We start from the raw sequence: 20,007 nt of genomic DNA, 5'->3' as shown, positions 1-20,007 counted from the left end.
GTGCAACAGTGCGAATACACACTAATACAATCACATTGGATGGAAGCAATAGGTCTGATATTGAAATGCTATATGACAACATTTATTCGTAGTGGTTCATATTCAATCAACAAAAAGAAAACAGCAATAGCTTCCAGTCTATGAATCCCACGCTTGATCTACACTCGTGCATATGACAATGCATCTGACAGAACCAATGTAAAATAACACCCAATTTCAAACACCAAAAACAACAACACATATATCGACACCACATTGATTTAGTCAAGTCCCGCGACTTGCATGATTCCATAACCAAGAGTCACGACCACAACAAGGGTAATGAGACTGCTGGGCACACCGCGGCTAATGAAATGCTTGACCTGTAAATAACGCTGGCCGAACGGGTCTTCCTTCATAATAGCAGCTATGATAGGTTAGAAATGAGTTGTTAGGGGTAAATGCATGAAACTTACTCATGTTGGGGAATCCACTGGTTGGCAGACCCATGGCTGCACTACACATGAGCACTCCACCCATGACAAGCAGGTTGGGGTGAGGCTGGTCCATGGCAACACCGACATCGAAGACAAGAGGCAGGAAGATAAGAGCAGCGACTGTGTGGCTGATGAATGTTGCGATAACCAAGATCAGAGTCGAGAAAACAACCAGGACACCGTACAGACTCATGCCCTCCACCTTCTCAGAGACGATCTCAGCGAGGGTATGAAGCAGACCAGACGAGCGTACAGCTTTGCCCAGCGACAAACCACCGGCTGCAAGGATGATGATGGTCCATGGGAAGTTGTTGAAGTCCTCCTTGGTCAGCAAGCCGATACCGAAGAATAGCACGATGGGAATAATAGCAATAACACCCATGTCTCCAAATTCGGCCTCTAGCTGGTGGCTGGCACACCACAAAGCAATGGTAGAGATGGTGACGATAGTGACGAACCATTGGAGACCAGTGAACTTCTCCTTGACAGGCCGAATAGGGGCGATCGTGGTACCCTTGCCTGGCTGGAAGGTAACCAGGAGGAGGAGCCAGATCAGAACGATCGAGAGAGCGCCAACAGGAATGACAATAAAGAACCACTGCAGCCACGTGGGCGCAGGTTGCATGATGCCCATTGCCACGACGTTCTGAGGAGAAGCGATGGGTGAGAGCATTCCACCAATATTGGAGGCGAGTGCGATACCAATGATGACAGCTTTCGACATGTTGGAATCAGAAGGCAATGTTCGCAGCATGGGCTGTATAATTGTCAGTTTGAGCCTTCATCCATTTCCTTGATTAACTTACCTCGATGATAGAATAGCATAGAACAGGTGCCGCGACATTGCTAATCAACATAGACGCAAATGCAGCCACAAACATGTTGGCAATCAACACAGTCTTGGGCTGAGTGCCGGCCTTGCTAAGAACAAGAGTTGCCAGTCGCTTGTCGATAGTACACTTGGACAAAGCAGCTGCCAGAGTAAAACCACCGAGGAGAAGCATGATGACAGGCGTCCACATGGCAGCAAAGATGGCAGATGTGGCTGCCTTGGAGTCGAGACGTTTTTGAGGCTTGCCTGGTGTCTCATCACGAACGACGTTCAAGACAACAGAGAGGAATGGGATAAGTAATGATGTTACAAAGAGGGGGATGGTCTAAAAAGGTCAGCAATGGTCAATTGCGAATTTGCCTGGCTGGAAAGCTTACCTCGGTGGCCCATAACAAACTGACAAAGACAAGCATTGCCAGACAGTTCTGTTGCTCGGGCTTCTCCATGATGGGGAGCAGAAGCAACAGGAAGAAGACAGTAAGACAGGCAACCAGTGTCCAAAGAGACGAGCTAGCGAGCCATGGAGGTAAAGTAATCTTGCCAAAGGGTGTGCGGAACTGGGTCTCTTGGGGTGCTTTGGCCTCGTCGCCTTGTAATCTCCTCGTGACATTTCCTCTCTCCTGTCCGAGAAGCGCCTGTCCCAGGCCTGCAGCCTCAGCCCTGCGCTCGATACCAATGAGATCTCGCCACACGGTGTTACGCTCCCAAACAACATGTTCTCTGAGATGCGAACGAAGGTCTTTGCGAGCGAGCTCCTCATCTCCACCAGTGACGATCTCAGCATAAGCCCTCTCCATCTTGGTAATGTTGTCCTCGAGAACACGCTTTGTCTCATCTTTGAAAGGGTAGGCTGTCTCGACATGGGCTCGCAAATAGGGTCCCTTGAGTTCCTTATCAAGGATCTTGTCGAACTTCTTGAGAACCTTGGCAAAACCGGTGCGGTTAAGCTGGATAAATGACTTGAGTTCGCAGAGTGACACGTAGAGGCCGATAATGCGCTTCTTGAGCATGATACCAGACGAAAACATGCCAGAAGAGAACATGAGAGCTTGATCATCGTTTTCGTCGGCTGTGGTGCTGTGCCTCCTCATGTCGCGACCGAACTCGGAGGAAGCGTTCAGATCTTCAGAACGCGGCTTATGGATGTTGGGAAGTGTGCGCCTGCGGCCTCCGCTGCTTCGTCGCCTTGTTGTAAGCCCAGTAGTCTCATCTTCCTCCTCGCTCGCGCTCTCTTCATTGTCGGTGCTGCGGCTCCGAGGACTTCTCGAGCGGAAGCCGTTGCGACCATCAGGACGGTGGGCTGATGAAACAGAGAGCCTGCGAAGGTAACGATTGTCGGCAATGGCATCTTCGGCCTCGTCGCCAACGTCGCGTAGCAGTTGCGCAGCTTCTTCGAGTAGCTCGCCTTCTTTGGCAACGTAGAATGAGCATATCTTTTCTAGCTCGACGCCAAGAGCTCGAGAGAAGACCTCTTCAGCATCTTCTTGGTTTATAAGAGGTCGGGATTCGGCATCACCAGTGGTTCCGCGCGCCTGATGAGCGGTCTTTTCGAGGTTGTAGATTCTGCGAGAAGATAATATTAGCTCACGCGTGGCTTGAATGCAATGTTAGCAGAACATACAGCTTCTTGAGATTGCTGTATGCAATGTAATGGCTGCTCCAATCTGGAACAGCATTGAACTGAATACTATGAGAGAACTTCATCTCGTCTTGTTCTTCTAGCCAGCGGCGCTTGTCGTCTCGCTTGGCCTGTCTTCTTGCTTCACGATCTTGGGCGTCTCGACGAGCCTGAATGGGAGGATAATCGACGAGTTCGAACTGCTCGCTCTGGTGGGCACTGGTGCTCGTATTTGCACTACTGTCGTGGTGGTGCTGATGCTGATGCTGTGGTGCCGGGACTGGGTCGTCTAACAGGGAGGCAGCAGCACTCCCTCCTCGTCTCGGGTGGGCGTCGTTGATGCGAGTTTGAAACGTGGTGAGTGCAACGCCGGGAAGAGAGGAGGGATCGTCGAGGGGCGGTTGTGAGGGAATGGTTGCGACTTGAAGGTTGGACCACCGAGTTAGATTTTTTCTATTATCGACCAAGAAGTATTGGAAAAGATGGAGTGTGTCCCGATGACGGAAGGCATGTGGTTCGAGGGTCCCAATTGGGTGTCAAGGCCCGTAGCGGTAGTGTCAAGATCCTCTTGGAGTGGACTCTTTGGACTGTGGGATGAGGAAATCGTCGCGGCAGCCCCGTTGAACCCAAAAAAAGGTACACTACTAACGTCTCCACTGATACCGCACCGCGTTCTGTAGGGTCAAAGCAAGTAAACCTTGTTAGATTTGGGACAAAGCGATCATATGACGGCACATAAAGAATAAGTGAGGCTTGGCTGTAATGCAAAGAGCCAAATCCAGGGCAATTGTCGAGAACGAAGCAACACGCAAGTCAAGGGGTTAATGCGGATACTTGCTGCAAAGGATCACCGAAGACGCCCATGATAGGCCGGCTTTGAGTTTCCGTGCAGATTGATCCTTGTACACTGTGACGTCGTTCCTTGGAGTTCTTCGGGACTTGCAGAAGTTGCTGTTGCTGTTACAGTAACAAATAAGTCGATTGTGAGAGGTCGATTTCAGCTTTATATACAACGCCCATATATAGACACGTTGTTGCTTAGACGAAGTTTCATTACGTTATCCTCTGTTTGCACCTAATTTACTCTACAGTTAAAGATTCATTCTCGTTTCATCCACTATTCCAGGGCCCTTGTAAATACGACAAAAGCTTCCACGGAAATGCATGATATATCAGGATGTATTGTCTTTTTTCAAAATAAGGGGAACAAAAATACAGATACGCAAATTCAAAATGTTGGTGTGCCCAAGAGCCATCACATGATAGAAAACGTGGGCAAATCCCCTGAATTGACAGGATGGCTTCACGAGGCTGCACCCTCTACATTCTATCGGCTGAGACACCGAAGAAGAGGCGGAGGTCAGGCGTAGGCTTGAGGCGTCAGGGAGTAAGAAAACCTCTAACCCAAACTTAGGATGTCAATATTAACTAATCTAAATGCCTACTAAATCCATGCTAAATTAACCTAAACTAACCTAAGTCTTTTTGTCACTTAGAATAGGTCCTACTTTCTGACCTCCCTGACGGCGTGGGGGTATCTCCAACATCAGGTACCAAGCATCTGCTGTAGAGCATTTGTGCGATAGGTCTCACTTCTCTCTACCAACTCCTCGTGTCTTCCCTTTTCAACAACCTTGCCTCCCTCAATCATAAAGATGACATCGGCCTTGCGCACCGTGTGAAGCCTATGTGTGATGGCGATCACGGTAATACCACGTGCAGCCCTCTCAAGTCCTTCTTGCAAAGCCCGCTCACTCTCAGCATCGAGGGCACTTGTGCTCTCATCGAGAAGCAGCAATTTGGGCTTACGCACAAGGGCACGGGCGATAGCTAGACGCTGACGCTGGCCGCCAGAAAGACGCGAACCATTAGGGCCACACTCAGTGTCGTAACCGTTGGGTAGCTCCATGATTACGTTGTGGATATTAGCCAGCTTACAAGCTTCATGGATCTCCTCATCTGTTGGTTCATGATCAGGAGTTGAGCCTAGCGATACGTTGAATCGTATTGTACCGTCAAAGAGTGCACAGTCTTGAGGAACAACTGCAATATCATTACGGAACTCGGTGCCCTCCCGAGCACAGATATCGTTGCCGTTGATCTCAACCGTTCCGCTCGAAGGACGGTACATGCGTTGTACCAACGACATAATAGTAGACTTGCCGGCACCTGAAGGGCCGACAAGCCCAACGAATTGACCAGCAGATATGGTAAAAGACATACCCGTAAGGATCTGTATATGAGGCCGAGCTGGATATGAAAACTTGACATCCCTAAAGACGATGGTCGCTCCCTTGCTTCCGTTACTCTTGACAGGAGCTTCAGCACATGCCTCAACATCTTTCTCGGCGTTTTCAATAGCGAGCGTGAGCTCTCCTTTCTTGGCGTCATCCTTGGAGGATCCGAGGTTGATCAAGCTCAGAATTCGGGAAGCGGCAGCTCTAGCACGAGATACTTCCGGGGCAAGACTGAACATTTGACCCCAGAGCTGTGCACTGACAAGCATGCAGATGAGAATGATAAAGAACTCTCGCTGGCTTGCCTCGCCTGCAGTAATGCGAGTTGACCCCCACCAATAGGCAAATGCGTAGATCAGATTTCCTGTGCTGTTGGCCAGAGAAAGCCACAAGTTGGCATACATGGAAGCAAGGGTGATTTCCTTTCGAGGTGCTCTGAGTGCACGGCGATACGAGCTCATGACTTCTTCTTCGATAGACAGTGAGGAAATTGTCTTGAACGAGTTGACGGCTTCGTTAGCGATACCAACTGCACCAGAAAATGCTCCAGCATGCCGGCGCTCGAACTTGGATAGAGATCGAAGCTGCATAATGCCGCAGCCAAGGAGGATAGGGACGATAACTAAACAGACGATGGCAATCTTCCAGGCAAGGATATGTGAGAGGATGATAGCGACCAAGAAGTTGACCACAATGGAGAATATTGTACCGATGATAGAGCCACTGAATCCGCCAACTGTAGCAGCATCTGTTGTGATGACGGATAACAAAGCAGTTGGTGTGCGACCCTCTGATTGATGCCAATCAAGGTCTTGCTCATAAAGGGAGCGGAAGCAAAGGACTCGGATCTTGTACAGCAACTTCTCAGCAACCATGCCGAAACCAGTCCAACTTGCAGTATTGGCCAACAACTCGACACAAGCGATCAGGAACCACATGCCTCCAAAGAACCTACCAGCCCAACGAATGTCTTCAACATGATTACATGGGCTGATATTGTCAATGGTATATCCGAAGATAAGACCGGAGGAGGAGAATGTGAGACCAACAATAGTGGCAGCAAAGAGACAGACAATGATGAGAAGGAGATATGGTCGGACCATTCCACTGATGATTTTCATGACAGTCCAGGCGGACTTATTGGAGTCGAGAGCAGCGTCTCCCTCGGGGGGCTCCTCCTTCTCCTTGACGTTTTCTTCCTTTGAATCTTCTGTCACGTCTTGTTCAATATCCTTGGTCTTGAGATCCGTGATAGAATCCTTCTCCGAGTGGATGTTATCAGTGCGGACGGTGCTTGTGGTTGAGCCAGCATCTTCAGAGTCAACCGTCTGCAAACGGACCATACTAGCGTATGATCCATTCAAGGCCATGAGCGCAAGATGGTTTCCTTGTTCGATGATCTCACCGCTGTTCATGACGATGATGTTATCAGCGTTCTTGATAGTTGACAGCCGGTGAGCAATGGCAATGACAGTGCGGTTTTTGGCGATAGACTCGATGGCCATCTGGATACGGTGTTCGCTTGCAGAGTCAAGTGAAGCAGTGGCTTCATCGAGAACCAGGATCTTGGGGTCGCGAATGAGGGCTCTTGCGAGTGCAAGACGCTGTCGCTGACCACCACTAACAAGTTTTCCGCCTGTACCAACAAGAGTTCCGTAGCCATACTCAAGCCTGTCCACGAAACCAGACGCGTCCGCCAGACGGGCAGCCTCCTGAACACGATGAGCGAGGTCAATCATGTCCTGACCAAATCCTTGAGCTGCAGTCGTAAGATCTTCACCTCGTCGTAGCTTGGCAGCAAGTTCAGTAAGGCCAGTGCCGAGAAGAGTAGCCTTGAATCGCTCATGCTCGGGCTGAGGGGAGTTCAGGATACCGAGAGCGATATTCTCAACGATGGATCGATCCAAGAGGGATGGCTCTTGCTGTACAAGACTCATATGACTTCTCAAGCTTTTCACATTCAAGTCCTTGAGATCGTGGCCGTCTAGGAGAACTGTTCCTTCAGAGGGATCATAGATTCGGGATGTGAGACCAGCGACAGTTGACTTGCCGCTCCCTGACAAACCAACAAGCGCCGTGTGTTTGTCAGCAGGACAATCAAACGAGACGTTCTTGAGGACGGAGTGATGGGGCCGTGAGACATAAGCAAAGGAGACGTTCCTGAAAGATACAGTTCCCTCGACTAAGGAGAGCTTCTCTCCTTTGTCGGACCCAGTATCGATGTTTGCAGGGCTGTCCATGTCTTCACGTAGTTTTTCAAACGATCCAACAGCAGCTCCAACTAAGGGCAGCAGAGGTGCGATACCGCCCAGAACAACACAGGCTATTCCGAATCAGTCAGAAGATTTAATCTCGTCAAGGAGATACTTACCATCGACCAGCAGGAGAATGACAGTATAAATATCACCGACAGATGCACCGCCATTACCCTCAACCATGCTCGCAATTTGTGTACTACCCTGCCAGAAAGCAAGGGCATTGGCAGAGTAAGCAATAAAATAAAGCATTCCAGCTTGAATAGCAGCAACGAAAGCTTTGTTGATACCCTGCTTTTGAGCCCCCTTCATCCTCTCAGCAAAAATGGCCTCTAGCCGAGGACCCGCCCCAAACGCCTGGACAACCGGGATATTCGCAAGAACCTCAGAGGCGATTGAAGAAGCAGAAGCGATCTTCTCCGACATTGCAGTCGCGAACTTTGCGGTGAACATGCTGCCCAGTGTAGCAAGAAGCATGAAAGCAGGCACAAGTGACACAAGAATTCCAGCGAGTGTGGTATTCTTGATGAAGGCGACCACATACGACGATACAAAGAAAGATGTACATCCTAGAATGATGCCCACCTTCTCAGAAGTTCCTGACTGAATGGCTTGTATATCCACATTGAGACGAGATGTGATCTCTCCAGCCTGTCTCTTATCAAAGAAAGTAGCATCTTGCAAGAGAATACTCATAAAGTAACGATCGCGAATGCGATTCTCGAGACGACGGCTAAAGATTGACCATGACACGATGTAGGTGTAGATGAGCGCAAAGCTGATCACACCGATCCATGTGATCATGACAACCTTTTTGTTGATGCTGTCCTGAAGTTCTTTGGGCGAATATTGAGATGCGACTTTTCCATCATCGCATGACGCAGTATTAAGGTCGTTGACGAGTTGACCAAAGATGATTCCCATTAGAGGAAACGGTGCTCCAGCCCCTGAGGCTGCGAGAGTTCCGACGATGAGGAGGAGGATATCGACCCATGATGGGTTGGCGTAGAAGAGGAGCTGGAAGTAGATGAAGAACGAACGTAGACCCTGAACAGGGCATCAGTTGGATGTTAGGGCAAAGCAGGAAGCTCATATCTTCTTGAAGGAACTTGCCTTTTTCTTCTTCTCTGGTGGTGTATGAGATGCAGCTGATATAGCTGATGATCTTGTAGATGGTCGTGGGGAGTGATTGGGTGGACGCTCAACAGTTGGGTCATTAAGGGCATGTATCAACGTCTCTGTCGTAGCAGGATCTGCCTTTGTAAAGTCATGATGTGGAGGCTCGCTAGCAGAATTGCTGCTAGTCGCGGCATTGTCATGCTGCTCAGGTGAAGTTGAAGCCATCTCGACTGTAAGTCGCAACAGTACCGATGGATCTTCACAATGACCCTACACACAAAAATCGAAAGAAGAGAAGAGAAGAGAGGGAAACTCATGATGAAAAGATATGCTACGCCGCCAATGGACCTCGAGAATATCGGCCTTGTAGGTCCCTTACTGAAGAGTATGGTCGTCTTGGCATGAGCACCAGCCCCAGACGATCCATAGCGAGTAAGCATTTGGAGACACCGAAACGGAGACGGAGCCGGTGCAGAGCCTCTAGTTCGCCGCCAAACAAGCATAATTTTACAGTAGAGTCACCCCGGTCTTGTCTTGGCAGCTCTAATGGGGATAAGGCCGCGGTGCTAGAGAAGCGAAGGATTGGAAACCCCCACTACAGAATAAAGTCGAGGAGATGCGTTGAACGACTGACCTGAAGAAGAGGACCCAGACTTGAAGAATGAATATGGGAACGTGATTTTGTTTCTCCGGTGAGAATGTGGACGTATCAAGGTGTAGTACAGACAAGGTGATGGGCTCTGCTTTGGCCCGAGTTGAGCGTCAATACTTTTATACAGATATTCAAATTCGAGATTTCCTAAGATTCTTCAAGTCCAGGAGAACAACATCCGTCGTTATTTCCCAACTGCACCAGTTCCCCGAAGTTACGAGTCGCTGGTGATCCTGTTGCCATGAGCTTGATCCATCAGCGGGGCGAGCTAATTCAAAACGTCAGGGATTATTCGGATCAGATAATTCTTTTCGGTCATTCACTGGCTCGCTTGCTAAGCCTGACTTGATCTTTGGGCGTGGTCCCCCAGCATTGGGACTGACTAGACTGAGTTACCTGATCAGCCTTGAGTTGATTCCCTCCATCGGATTTCCCAACCGATAGCACACCAAGATCGACAGACGCAGAAGACACAGTAAGAATAATTGTTCGGTTTCAAGAACATCGTAGCTTAAGCGCATCAAAATGTCTATTGTTAAGGAGTTGAGAATATATGTTACATCCATTGCCGAGGTTGGTCGCTATATAAATAACTCACAACATCCATTCTTCTCATAACACATCCTTGCTCTCTCAACATACAGAAGCAAATCGAATAAACTCTACATTGGAATTTCTTGAAAGGATTGCACAACGAAAGAGGATTTGCGTAACAAGTCCATTAGTCTAGAGATCGTCAAAATCATTACTCCAAAGATCGATCAGATAACGGCCTTCACACTGTACAATTCATCACGAGAAGTGGAATTGTGCCTCGAGACTCCGTGTTCTTGGATGAGTCAGCGGAGAACGGATATCCGTCGGATCTGATAATTTTCTCTCTTGTCCAGGGTGCTCAGGCTTCAGTGGAGTTCACGGTATTCCGTCGCTTGTGGTGGCTGGCCGTCTAGGACGGATCTGATAACTTTAACTCCACATCCACATACAAAAAAGTTCCTTGCACTAACACCAACACCGTGATCATGGAGAGTGCCCCGCTGCTTTTTCTTGTCTTACTGGTCATGCTCTGATCCGTTCCCGTTCCTCAATCTCACTGTGAGACTGCCCAAAGATTCTTGGGAATTACGATGGAGAAACAGGGCCATGCAGGCTCCAGCCGAGAGATGAAAGGTCCCTTGTTTGAAGCCGGGGCCGGAGCCGGTCTTGGTCCGATATTGAAGTCTCTCTTGCGCCTTTAAACCGAGTACGGATACAGTGTATTCCTCCTCGTATCAGATGCCATACCGCCTTGCGTCACTGGTAGTCCTCAACGGGTGCTGTCGTTTATTCCCGGGCCTTCATCTACGTATATTCTCTCACCTCTTCTTCCCTTGACTGCTTCAACTATTTCTTCTCTCATCCCCCCCATCTTCATACTCAAAGTACTCCATCATTCAGCTCATGTTGATTGCCCGAGTGTCGGCCAGGTTCTCAGGACAACTACTCAGAGTCCCACACGCGACTCTATCTCAGGCCATACGTTTCTTTACTTCGAGTTCCTTGCATACAACCCTCGCCTTGCCTCGGCCTCAGATCCAAGTAAGATCTGTTGTTTTAGCGTCACATCTCGTGTTTCGACGTCAAAATCGTCCTACATCCCACTCCAAGGCCTTTGCTACAATGGGTTCACTCCCCGAATCATCCAACGCCGTGCGCGTTCTCATCCTTGGAGGTTGCTACGGTGGTCTATCTGCTGCTGTCAACTTGCTTGATCTGAGCCAAGGATACTCTCCCCGCATGAACTCTGAGCCATACATCCACCATCCTGATCTTCCTCGCTTCAACGTCGATATCACTATTGTCGATGAGAGGGATGGCTACTGTAAGTACTCCACAGTTCAGCTGGGCTAAGCGATATGATAAGTGCCGGACCCTGACAGTATCGTAGACCATTTGATCGGCTCCCCTTTGGCTCTTGCTGATTCCAACTTCTCCAAGAAGAACTGGGTCAAGTACTCTGATATCCCTGGCCTCAAGGACCCCAGCATCAACATCATCCAAGGCTCCGTCACCAGTGTCGACCCTGCAACCAAGAAAGCTACCATCTCTGCTCACCTCACCAAGGAGAAGAGCACCCTTGAGTACGACTACCTCGTCTCCGCTACCGGTCTGCGCCGCGTCTGGCCCGTCGTGCCTCAGTCCAAGACACGAAAGCAATATCTCCTTGAAGCCGAGAACCACATCACCTCTGTCCATAATGCTAAGCACGGCGTCGTGGTCGTTGGTGGAGGCGCTGTTGGTATTGAGATGGCTGCAGAGCTGAAAATGGTCAAGCCTCACCTCAAGGTGACTCTCATCCACTCTCGTGACAAGCTCCTTTCTTCAGAAGGTCTTCCTGATGAGACCAAGGATGTGGCTCTTCAGTTACTCCGTGAGGCTGGTGTTGAGGTTCTCATGAGCCACCGTCTAGCTGCCAACAACAAGGTCGAGACGACTGACGGAAATGAGAAGTATGAGATTGAGTTCACCAACGGCCATAAGATGTTCGCAAGCGAGGTAATCATGGCCATTTCCAGGAGTGTTCCAACCTCAACATACTTGCCGACCTCTGCCCTCGATGCGGACGGTCTTGTCAAGATCAAGCCCAAGTAAGTAGATTGTCTTCTGACTTGAAATCCCAAGTTGCTGACTCGCGCATAGCCTGCAGTTCCAGGATGGCACACCCAACGCCGAGTCACACTATGCTGCTGGCGATATCACCAACTGGCCCGGTATCAAGCGATGTGGTGGTGCCATGCATCACGGCCACTACGTAGCACAGAACATTCATCAAAGCATCCTCAGCCAACGAGCAGGCCACATCCCAGAGTTCAAGGAGCTTGTGGTCTACCCTCCTGTGATTGGACTCGCAGTTGGAAAGAAGGCTGTGGCATCGAGCACTGACACGGGCACTGTTTATGGTGAGGAAGTTGCTCAGTCTTGCTTCCGAGATGATCTTGGTTGGACGAGTAAGTTAAACGGGACTTTGATATGTTTCTTAAGATGACTGACATGAGTTGATAGTTTGCTGGAACTACATGCAACTCGGTGGCCGCAAGACTGACGAGGCTAAGGCTTAATGTGAAACGATCTTAGTGACTGGCGTTCGGGATATAATCTTTTAGACATACTACTGAGGATGATCGACAGCCTTGCGTTGTCCTGGGTGTACTATTTACTTCTTCTTGATACCTATTATGAGAGTTTAAGCTCTTATCCCATGTTTAGAGGGGGAAACTATTCCAATCTTATACTTGTTCACGGATGACTGAATCCATGTAGCATGAGATTGACCCCAATGGGACCCTGAAGTGATGATTATCGAAGCCGTTGTCATGAAACGACTTTATCTTCGTCTTCATTTAGCATGTTAGTTGATATTCACGATTTCAACTTCATATATCCAATGCTTTCCACGACTCGCTTACATCCTTCACCCTCAGGTTTTCTTGACAGGCGCGGAGACAAGAGTAAGGGCCAAGACTGCAGTTCTCACAACTAGCGGAACTTTATGAACCGTAACATGTTAATTTAGATAGTTGTACATATTGCAGACCCTCAGACATATGATGGTTCTGTATGAGAAGGGTTTCGCATTCTTGTAAGGCAACTAAAGTTACTCGACATTTCTCTCCGTTCCAAGCTCTTCGAGAAAGGCAATCCACAGAAGTACGGAAGCAATAAACACATCAATACCTCTTGGCGAAAATTTACAATAAAATGACGATAAGAGTAGATTGTATTAGATTGACAGCACATCTAGCGATCATGATTCTGCGTGACAACAGCACCCATGTTTCATTAAAGGCCACGGACCTGTACATTGCAATATAATTAATATGCGTACTAATAGGGTAAAACTTGGTCACTGGACCTAGGATGCGTTTGGAATAAAAGAATCGTTTGCAAGTCCCGAACCGTCATATTTCAGCCCTCGAGCCAAAGACATATCCTTGCGGTGGATATGCTACTTGTTCGGGTCTCCTCTACAACATCCAGACTCACGCCAATCTACAGGCAGGACAGGAGACAATCCATCAGGGTTAGGGATGTACAAATTACCGAAGATTCAGTGAAAAGTTTGTTTGTTTAGAAAGCTTGTTCTATTTACGGACAGCATAAACTAATGGCATGATACATGCAGAGGACGCATGGGATAGAACTCAAGTCTTAAGCCTAGAATCCTCGAAAATTACGACAGTAAACGATGAGCCGGGAAAGCACACATGCAAGTGGCAAGTTCATAATAAACAATGAGCATTGAGGAAGCTGGAGTTTCCATTCAACCTATGATAGACTTGGGCTGCAGTAGGTCTCAACACCGTTATATCAGACTAGCATGGACAATTCTAGCGCATAAACTCACACGGATGAGTAAATATTTTGTATTCCAAGTGTGAATATATAAGTCAAGAGTTATAGCAAGTGCGAGTTTTGAGATGCCTTGAGACAAGAGAGCGATCTGCGAAGGACCACCTATGTCAGATACAATGTACTTCACAGTTTGTATATCACATCGTGGGTTCGAATTATGCCATCAACATAGTTCTCGTACACTACTTTCATCTCATCATCGGCAATCAGGCTTTCAAGGTTTATGACTAGCTAATTGCCTATGTTGGTTTGAAGAGCAGCTGAAATAACAAAAGTAGTGTCTTTAGACCTTGTTAGACTTAGAAAAAGCCAAAGCCAAGCATTATTCGAAGTCTTGGTCCACGTGGTAGAAACAAAAACACTAAAGTTCAGGCCCATCGGCCTCTGCAATTAAGACTATGGTATTTAATAGCCATTAAGGTTCAGAACATACACGTCATGAATCGCTTTGTACAGCTCACCCGGTACCGTATTCCGAGTATGGTGTCTGGGGTTACCTTCGCCCAAGAAACACCAAGAATGTGAACGAAAAGGGGAGAAGACAGACGAGATCGACAGTTCTAACCAAGGATTCGTTATACCCATGTTCATCGCTACTCCGGATGAAAAAGATCAGTGATCGCATGTGATTAACAGCTGATCATCGGGAATAAGCATTCATGTCTCAGACATGATATCTTCCATCTTGCAGTGAAGAGGGTCTTGCGTACGAGCAATTCAGATCAGATCAGATTGATAAGATTGGATCGGACATCCCATCGCTCAATTGTCTGTTTGTCCGTGCATGGTTTCCTCGTACCTGGCTACCGGGTTACCAACCAGTCTTAACGTGCATGCTGGAAAGTCAAAGTATCAGCCAAGTTGACAAGTGAGCGGCGATTGACATGTAACTGACGCCATGGGCCCCTCCATCACTAATTACACATATCGGCAGATTTGAGAACCCGTAACTTACATGTCTTAAGTCCTGTGTCTTTTTCGTGCTCATGGCTGTTCGCAAAGTTACGTGACTTAAGCATACACCACGTAAATGGTAGGAAAACGGCCCCATGTGCTTGACTCTTCGCAGACGTGGGGGCTGCAATATCGATGCACTGCTTAGGGTTAAGCATGCGTGCCTTAGACCGCTGAGACCAAACAATGTCCCCGGAACAGAGGTTCCAGGTACACTCGGCCTCGAGGCATTCATCAGGCCATTTTCTTCATCAAAACTTTTGGAATTGACGTTTACAAGGATCATGAAGCCGGCACTCCCCCCCCCAGTGATTAATTGGTGAGCCTGCAGAACCTTTAGCGTGGTTGAGCGGTTTATCAGATCCTGCTGGCCTTTCCAAGCGGTCAAAGTCGGCAATACCTAGACCCTGATCCTGGGAATAAACAGCTCCGAGGACCGGATAAAGAGGAGGGGGGTGTGCAGGCAGAAAGAAAAAAATCGGGCGTCAAGGGTGGCTGGGCTTGAGTTATCAGATCCGCTCTGACCCACACGGTAATCTTGACCCTGAGCAGAGTTGGTTTGCACAACTCACAGTAGGGGATCTTCGGGATCTGGCTGCCATACGGCTTGGCAAGTTAAGTCCATTTCCGCGTTCTTGACGTCGCCTCGAAAATACCACTAGTCTCTCATTGCACCAGAGCCGAGAAAGTTGTGCAATGGCCTGGAAAGTTGCGGAATTGATGGGTACACCATCCATGCAGAATGCTGTCCCAAGGTGTCAAGCTTGTTCCGAGGTGGAGGACCGGCATGGATACCTTCTCCCACTTATGCAGCTTGGTATCCTGGTGTGAATAGCTTCTTGAGTGTGTCGAACTTTTTCATCCTTTTCCAATCCTTCTCGCTAATGTCCAATCTTTAATACTCAGACCGTTTGAACAATGTCAGCGCCACAAGGAACATTCTCAGCCCTCAAGGCTGGAGAAACTGTCGTCAAGCTTCCTCATCCCTACCAGACCGAGTTTGCGATCGAAAAAGTCTCGGCACAACCTGACACGAATGCGCCAGCCTATAAACTTGTCCAGAAAGCTCCTGGGTCTGACAAGCGTTTGCCCTTTGATCTTTACAACGATGGCTTCGTTTTCTCAGACCCAATTGATCTGAAGTCAAGCGAGCTTCCACCTCAATCCAACAACAGTCCTTGGGCTCGGGCACGCCGTTCACCATGTGTCACCGTTTATTGGGCTGGCACCGAGGCGCCAAGCTTGGGTCAAGTCTGGCTGCTTGCATATGCTCTGTTCACTTTGAGAACATCCGTGGAATCATATCGACTGGAGTTACATGGAGTTGGGGCCGCTATTTTGGGCCAACAACTCACAGCAGTGTTGCTTGCCATTGATCACCCTCTCAAGGGCCGAGAGAAGCGCCAACCCTCCAACAAGACTGACGAGAGCCTCGTCCTTCTCCTGCGAAGTACCTTCTGGCAAGGCGCTGGATCACCATTTGGACCTCGACCTGTTTGGTGCCCAGAAGAATCGCCTTCATCTCTGCCCACCTCAGCACCTCTTGGATCATTCCCTTTGACTCCTTTACACAATACAACGACCATCACAATCGCCGGAGATCCTGATGATCCCGAGAGAGTTCAGCAGTCATGGCACCCAGTCAGACCAGCTAAGCCCGCACCTGGGGCTGTTGTTTACAGCCGATGGATTCCTCATCTTAACGAGACCTTCTCCATGGTGTCAGTCGACTATAATGATACCGAGCACGTACGTCTCTTTCATGAATGGCAGAATGATCCTCGTGTTTCCCAGGGATGGAGCCAGACGGGAACTTTGGAGCAACACCAGGAGTATTTGCGCGAGGTGCATGATGATCCGCATGTAATTGCGCTTCTAGCCAAGTGGGATGATATCCACTTTGCATATTTTGAGGTCTATTGGGCCAAGGTATGTTCATGTATGTCTTTCTTTCTGCTACTTTTCTGACGATTTTGTTTAATAGGAGGATCGACTGGGTGGTTACTTCAACGCTGGTGACTTCGACCGCGGTCGACATTCCCTTGTAGGTGACGTGCGATTCCGCGGGCCACACCGTGTGTCGGCGTGGTGGAGCAGCTTGATGCACTACCTCTATCTCGATGATCCGCGCACTATGTATGTTGTTGGGGAGTCTCAGGAGACCAACACAACTATTGTTATGTATGACTTCGTTCATGGCTCGGGTCTAGACAAACTTGTCGATCTGCCACATCAGCGCAGCGCTTTCGTCAGATCGTCGCGAGAGCGCTTCTTCCAACTGTGCCCACTAGCAGACAATGAGAAGGTTGTTGCTGGTACAAAGCTTGGTCTTGTGCCTAAGCTGTGAGTGTCGAACAGGATATGAGGGTCATAATAGATTTATAGTAAATGCAGGTAGATAGGTACTGGTTTGAGATATTCGGGACAGCAATAAAAAGTTCATGTTTGGATCACAGGTTTTTAGATATCCTCAAATTATGCTTGTGATAGAAAGAGCCGTGTCTCACTCGTGACTTTCCAGCTTGTAAGGTTGGATTTTTGCGTGCATACGAGGGACTGCCAAGAAACAAAACGGCAGGTGTTGGGTGTCTGACCAGCTACTTTCCATTTGTATCTATAATAGCCTTTCCTCAATTTTCTCTCGGTTCTAAACTTTTATCTTCCAAAATTCAAGTTAATAATCGCATCACGCTTCAAAATATGCATATCTAATCCATCGCTTGAACTCAATCAGTCCTGTCCACTCCACTCCACACTACAGCTTCGCAGTTACTTCCTGCTTTCGGAGAAGCTCATCGCCCAGCTTGGCCATCTCAAACTTACGCACTTTACCACTTCCTGTCAGAGGGACCGTTGCCGGAACATCGCCATCACCCAGCCAGAAGACGTGGGCAGGCGATTTATGACCACCAAGCCTCTTGCGACACCAGTCCTTGATCTCCTCGAATTGGGGCTTTTGGTGGCCTTCAGCCAACTCAACAAACGCGCCTACGACTTCACCATAATGCTTATTCTTGAGGCCGACGACAATAGCACGTGTTATAGCAGGATGATCCATCAGACGCTCCTCAATTTCAAGCGGGTAAATGTTCTCTCCACCTGTTGAAGCGGGGTCAGTCAATCATTCCGTACTGCCAAGACTGATGTTCTTAACTCACCTCTGATGATGATATCCTTAAAGCGCCCAGTAATCGAACAGTACCCATTTTCGTCAAAAACAGCTTCATCGCCGGTATGCAGCCAGAGGACGCCAGCAGCGTCGCGGATCATAGTCTCGTTGGTCTTCTCTGAGTTGTTCCAGTAACCAGCCTGTAGCTGGTAACCGCCAATGCAGAGTTCACCACGCTCACCGACAGGTACAATGTTGCCATCACGGTCCACAATCTTGGCCTTTGCATGAGGCATCAAAGTACCGACAGTCGTCAATCGTGTATCGATGGAATCGTCAGTGAAGGCATTGAAGCACGTTGGGGAAGCCTCCGTCAAGCCGTAACTGCTGGTGAACTCTGTCATTCCGAAACGGTTTACCAGGAGCTCCATAAGGTATCGAGGAACGGGTGCACCAGCGATGATACCAGTACGCAGGTTGTCGCAGTTGAAGTTCTCGGGCCACTTTGCCTGAAAGAGCGAATCAAACATTGCTGGAACACCGTGAACGGCAGTGCATTGTTCATCAGAAATAGCCTTGAGCGTTGCGTCAATATCGAAAACCTCCGCCGGATACACGATTTTACCGCCGTGAGTGACAACAGCAAGAAGACCGAGCACCAAGCCAAAGCAATGGAACAGCGGTGGAGGGCAGCACAAAATATCCGCAGGACCAAGCCGCATGCGATCCCCAATAAAGCGTGAATTATTTACCAGGTTGCTATAAACTCGTCAGCTTAGAGTTCGAAAAGTCGACAGTTCGCACCAAGCTAACACGCTGCTCAGAGGAATTCATGGATCACTTACTGGTGGGTGAGCATCGCAGCTTTGGGCAATCCGGTCGTTCCGCTTGTGAATTGAAGGTTGACCACTTGATGAGGAAGCACCTTGGTCATGGCTTGATACAGTCTTTGGTGGTTTCGCCTGCGACCAGCATTCACCAATTCGTCATAGGTCTGGTGTTTACCAGACTCGTCTCCTCTCAGCATTACGACCATGGGGGCTGTCTTCTTATTCTCAAGCTGCTGTAGCAGCTGCGTCTGGTCAAGCCGTCCGATTCTTGGCGTTGTGAAGAAAATCTTGCTGTCAGAAAACTTCAACCCATACATCGCTTCAGTTGGTGTGTATGTGTTATTCAGGATGACAAGGATAGCACCGATTTTAGCCACCGCGAAGAAGACAGCCGCATATTGTTCACAGTTACCTGCCATGATGGCAACACGATCGCCAACTCCAATGCCCATGTCCAATAACGATTGCGCCAGAGATGAGCTTTGTTGGCTGAGCTCATTGTATGTCCAGCGGGCGCCTGTCCAGGGAATCACCAGACATTCTTGGTTGCCATGCTGGTATGTCTGAAGCTCAAGAAGCTCACCCAACGTCAAATCAACCAATGGAGGATCGACAGGGCCCTCAAGGACAGAGAGCTTCTGTTGTTGCCGCGACGGCGCGGAAGGTATATTCGTCGCTTCGGTCGCCATGATGAGTGTGGATGAAGTTTGGAACTGAAAAATCACTTGGGAACTTCGGAGAAACACGACGAGGTCTGTAAAGAAAGCAGTCCTCGAGAAAAAACAGCAGTGGATGCCGATCAAGGGTTCTCCCTTGCAATAATATGCATGCTCAAGCTCAAACAGACGCTATCAACGTGTACTTCCGTCCGTATTAACCCACCATGATGTCCTGCCCCACCATCAGTGCCGTACTCCGTTCAGGCCCATGCTCCTGGATGGGGTTGACGCCAATTACGGAATCAAGTGCGTGTATAAGGAGCCAAACAATGCGGAATTGTACCAGGGCCGAACTGGTGCGGCAATTTTTATGAGTTTTTGGTGGTGTCCAGATGGACGCCGTCTCACACTAGACATCGCCAGTTGCATCATCGCTCGCCGTCATCCATTGGCGAAGTCGTCCGAAGTTTGGTGGACTGATCATCCAGGATTCTTGATCGAGCTTCTACGCTCGTGTCAAATTGGTCAACTGCAACCTTGTGTCTTCCCTCACCCATGTTTCCAAGGGCACGGTCTCGAGCGACAAAGAACCGGGACCCTGGGGATGGTTCCGTCCTGACGGAGCTTCTGTTCAGTTCCTACGCCATCCACGCACCTTTTGTGGCCACTTGCATTACTTCATCGCGTCAGTACTACTGTGCCATTTCATCGCCTTAACCCTGCGCTTGATCCATCAAGCCCAGGCCGGCGCGAGACCAAGTTTTTTTCTAGCGGCTTTTTTTGCGCCAAGTATCTAATCTGATGATCAGATAAGATGAGTTGCCCCTCATCAGTTGCGCAGGGTTAAAGCCGGAACCTTCTACGTCCACACCCC

General features: G+C 48.9%; 5 protein-coding genes across 9 annotated transcripts; 2 read left to right on the top strand and 3 right to left on the bottom strand.

The window, feature by feature from the left end:
• Positions 1-35: 35 nt before the first annotated feature.
• FOIG_04410 (uncharacterized protein) lies at positions 36-3,925 on the bottom strand. Its single transcript, XM_031202633.1, has 5 exons — positions 2,930-3,925; positions 1,686-2,871; positions 1,283-1,633; positions 456-1,233; positions 36-406 (listed from the first exon to the last, which is right to left on the bottom strand). The coding sequence occupies exons 1-5, from the start codon at positions 3,010-3,012 to the stop codon at positions 261-263; spliced, it is 2,544 nt and encodes an 847-aa protein (XP_031068080.1). The 5' UTR covers positions 3,013-3,925; the 3' UTR covers positions 36-260.
• A 434-nt stretch (positions 3,926-4,359) lies between these two features.
• FOIG_04409 (ATPase) lies at positions 4,360-8,762 on the bottom strand (the record flags this gene model as incomplete). The annotated part of the gene is made up of 3 exons (XM_031202632.1): positions 4,360-7,486; positions 7,535-8,465; positions 8,625-8,762. The coding sequence occupies 3 exons, from the start codon at positions 8,760-8,762 to the stop codon at positions 4,473-4,475; spliced, it is 4,083 nt and encodes a 1,360-aa protein (XP_031068079.1). The 3' UTR covers positions 4,360-4,472.
• A 1,342-nt stretch (positions 8,763-10,104) lies between these two features.
• FOIG_04408 (uncharacterized protein) lies at positions 10,105-12,626 on the top strand. 2 transcript variants are annotated; one of them, XM_031202630.1, is made up of 4 exons: positions 10,105-11,050; positions 11,117-11,816; positions 11,869-12,176; positions 12,232-12,626. In XM_031202630.1, the coding sequence occupies exons 1-4, from the start codon at positions 10,630-10,632 to the stop codon at positions 12,285-12,287; spliced, it is 1,485 nt and encodes a 494-aa protein (XP_031068077.1). In that variant the 5' UTR covers positions 10,105-10,629; the 3' UTR covers positions 12,288-12,626. The 2 variants fall into 2 exon arrangements, with proteins under 2 accessions (XP_031068077.1, XP_031068078.1); XM_031202631.1 differs by having other exon boundaries at positions 11,869-12,575.
• A 2,472-nt stretch (positions 12,627-15,098) lies between these two features.
• FOIG_04407 (uncharacterized protein) lies at positions 15,099-20,007 on the top strand. 3 transcript variants are annotated; one of them, XM_031202628.1, is made up of 3 exons: positions 15,099-16,464; positions 16,520-17,647; positions 17,717-19,905. In XM_031202628.1, exons 1-2 carry the CDS (start codon positions 15,454-15,456, stop codon positions 16,880-16,882), a joined length of 1,374 nt encoding a protein of 457 aa, XP_031068075.1. In that variant the 5' UTR covers positions 15,099-15,453; the 3' UTR covers positions 16,883-17,647; positions 17,717-19,905. The 3 variants fall into 3 exon arrangements, with proteins under 3 accessions (XP_031068075.1, XP_031068076.1, XP_031068074.1); XM_031202629.1 differs by having other exon boundaries at positions 16,520-17,811; positions 17,870-19,373; XM_031202627.1 differs by having other exon boundaries at positions 16,520-20,007.
• On the bottom strand, positions 16,987-20,007 carry FOIG_04406 (long-chain acyl-CoA synthetase). 2 transcript variants are annotated; one of them, XM_031202625.1, is made up of 3 exons: positions 18,490-20,007; positions 17,694-18,403; positions 16,987-17,634 (listed from the first exon to the last, which is right to left on the bottom strand). In XM_031202625.1, exons 1-3 carry the CDS (start codon positions 19,161-19,163, stop codon positions 17,291-17,293), a joined length of 1,728 nt encoding a protein of 575 aa, XP_031068072.1. In that variant the 5' UTR covers positions 19,164-20,007; the 3' UTR covers positions 16,987-17,290. The 2 variants fall into 2 exon arrangements, with proteins under 2 accessions (XP_031068072.1, XP_031068073.1); XM_031202626.1 differs by having other exon boundaries at positions 16,987-18,403.

This window comes from Fusarium odoratissimum (genome assembly GCF_000260195.1).
Source record: "Fusarium odoratissimum NRRL 54006 unplaced genomic scaffold supercont1.5, whole genome shotgun sequence".
Taxonomy (NCBI): Eukaryota; Fungi; Ascomycota; class Sordariomycetes; order Hypocreales; family Nectriaceae; genus Fusarium; species Fusarium odoratissimum.
This window is presented reverse-complemented; position numbering and strand designations above follow the sequence as displayed.

Excerpts from the sequence above, each read along its gene's own strand:
- FOIG_04410 (XM_031202633.1), bottom strand. The coding sequence starts at position 3,012 with ATGAAGTTCTCTCATAGTATTCAGTTCAATGCTGTTCCAGATTGGAGC. Across the intron at positions 2,872-2,929 it reads TACAGCAATCTCAAGAAGCT|AATCTACAACCTCGAAAAGA; the intron begins GTATGTTCTGCT and ends ATCTTCTCGCAG. Across the intron at positions 1,234-1,282 it reads TATGCTATTCTATCATCGAG|CCCATGCTGCGAACATTGCC; the intron begins GTAAGTTAATCA and ends ACAATTATACAG.
- FOIG_04407 (XM_031202627.1), top strand. The coding sequence starts at position 15,454 with ATGTCAGCGCCACAAGGAACATTCTCAGCCCTCAAGGCTGGAGAAACT. Across the intron at positions 16,465-16,519 it reads TTGAGGTCTATTGGGCCAAG|GAGGATCGACTGGGTGGTTA; the intron begins GTATGTTCATGT and ends TTTGTTTAATAG.
- FOIG_04406 (XM_031202625.1), bottom strand. The coding sequence starts at position 19,163 with ATGGCGACCGAAGCGACGAATATACCTTCCGCGCCGTCGCGGCAACAA. Across the intron at positions 18,404-18,489 it reads GCTGCGATGCTCACCCACCA|CAACCTGGTAAATAATTCAC; the intron begins GTAAGTGATCCA and ends ACGAGTTTATAG. Across the intron at positions 17,635-17,693 it reads TAAGGATATCATCATCAGAG|GTGGAGAGAACATTTACCCG; the intron begins GTGAGTTAAGAA and ends CCGCTTCAACAG.
- FOIG_04408 (XM_031202630.1), top strand. The coding sequence starts at position 10,630 with ATGTTGATTGCCCGAGTGTCGGCCAGGTTCTCAGGACAACTACTCAGA. Across the intron at positions 11,817-11,868 it reads CTTGTCAAGATCAAGCCCAA|CCTGCAGTTCCAGGATGGCA; the intron begins GTAAGTAGATTG and ends ACTCGCGCATAG. Across the intron at positions 12,177-12,231 it reads AGATGATCTTGGTTGGACGA|TTTGCTGGAACTACATGCAA; the intron begins GTAAGTTAAACG and ends ATGAGTTGATAG.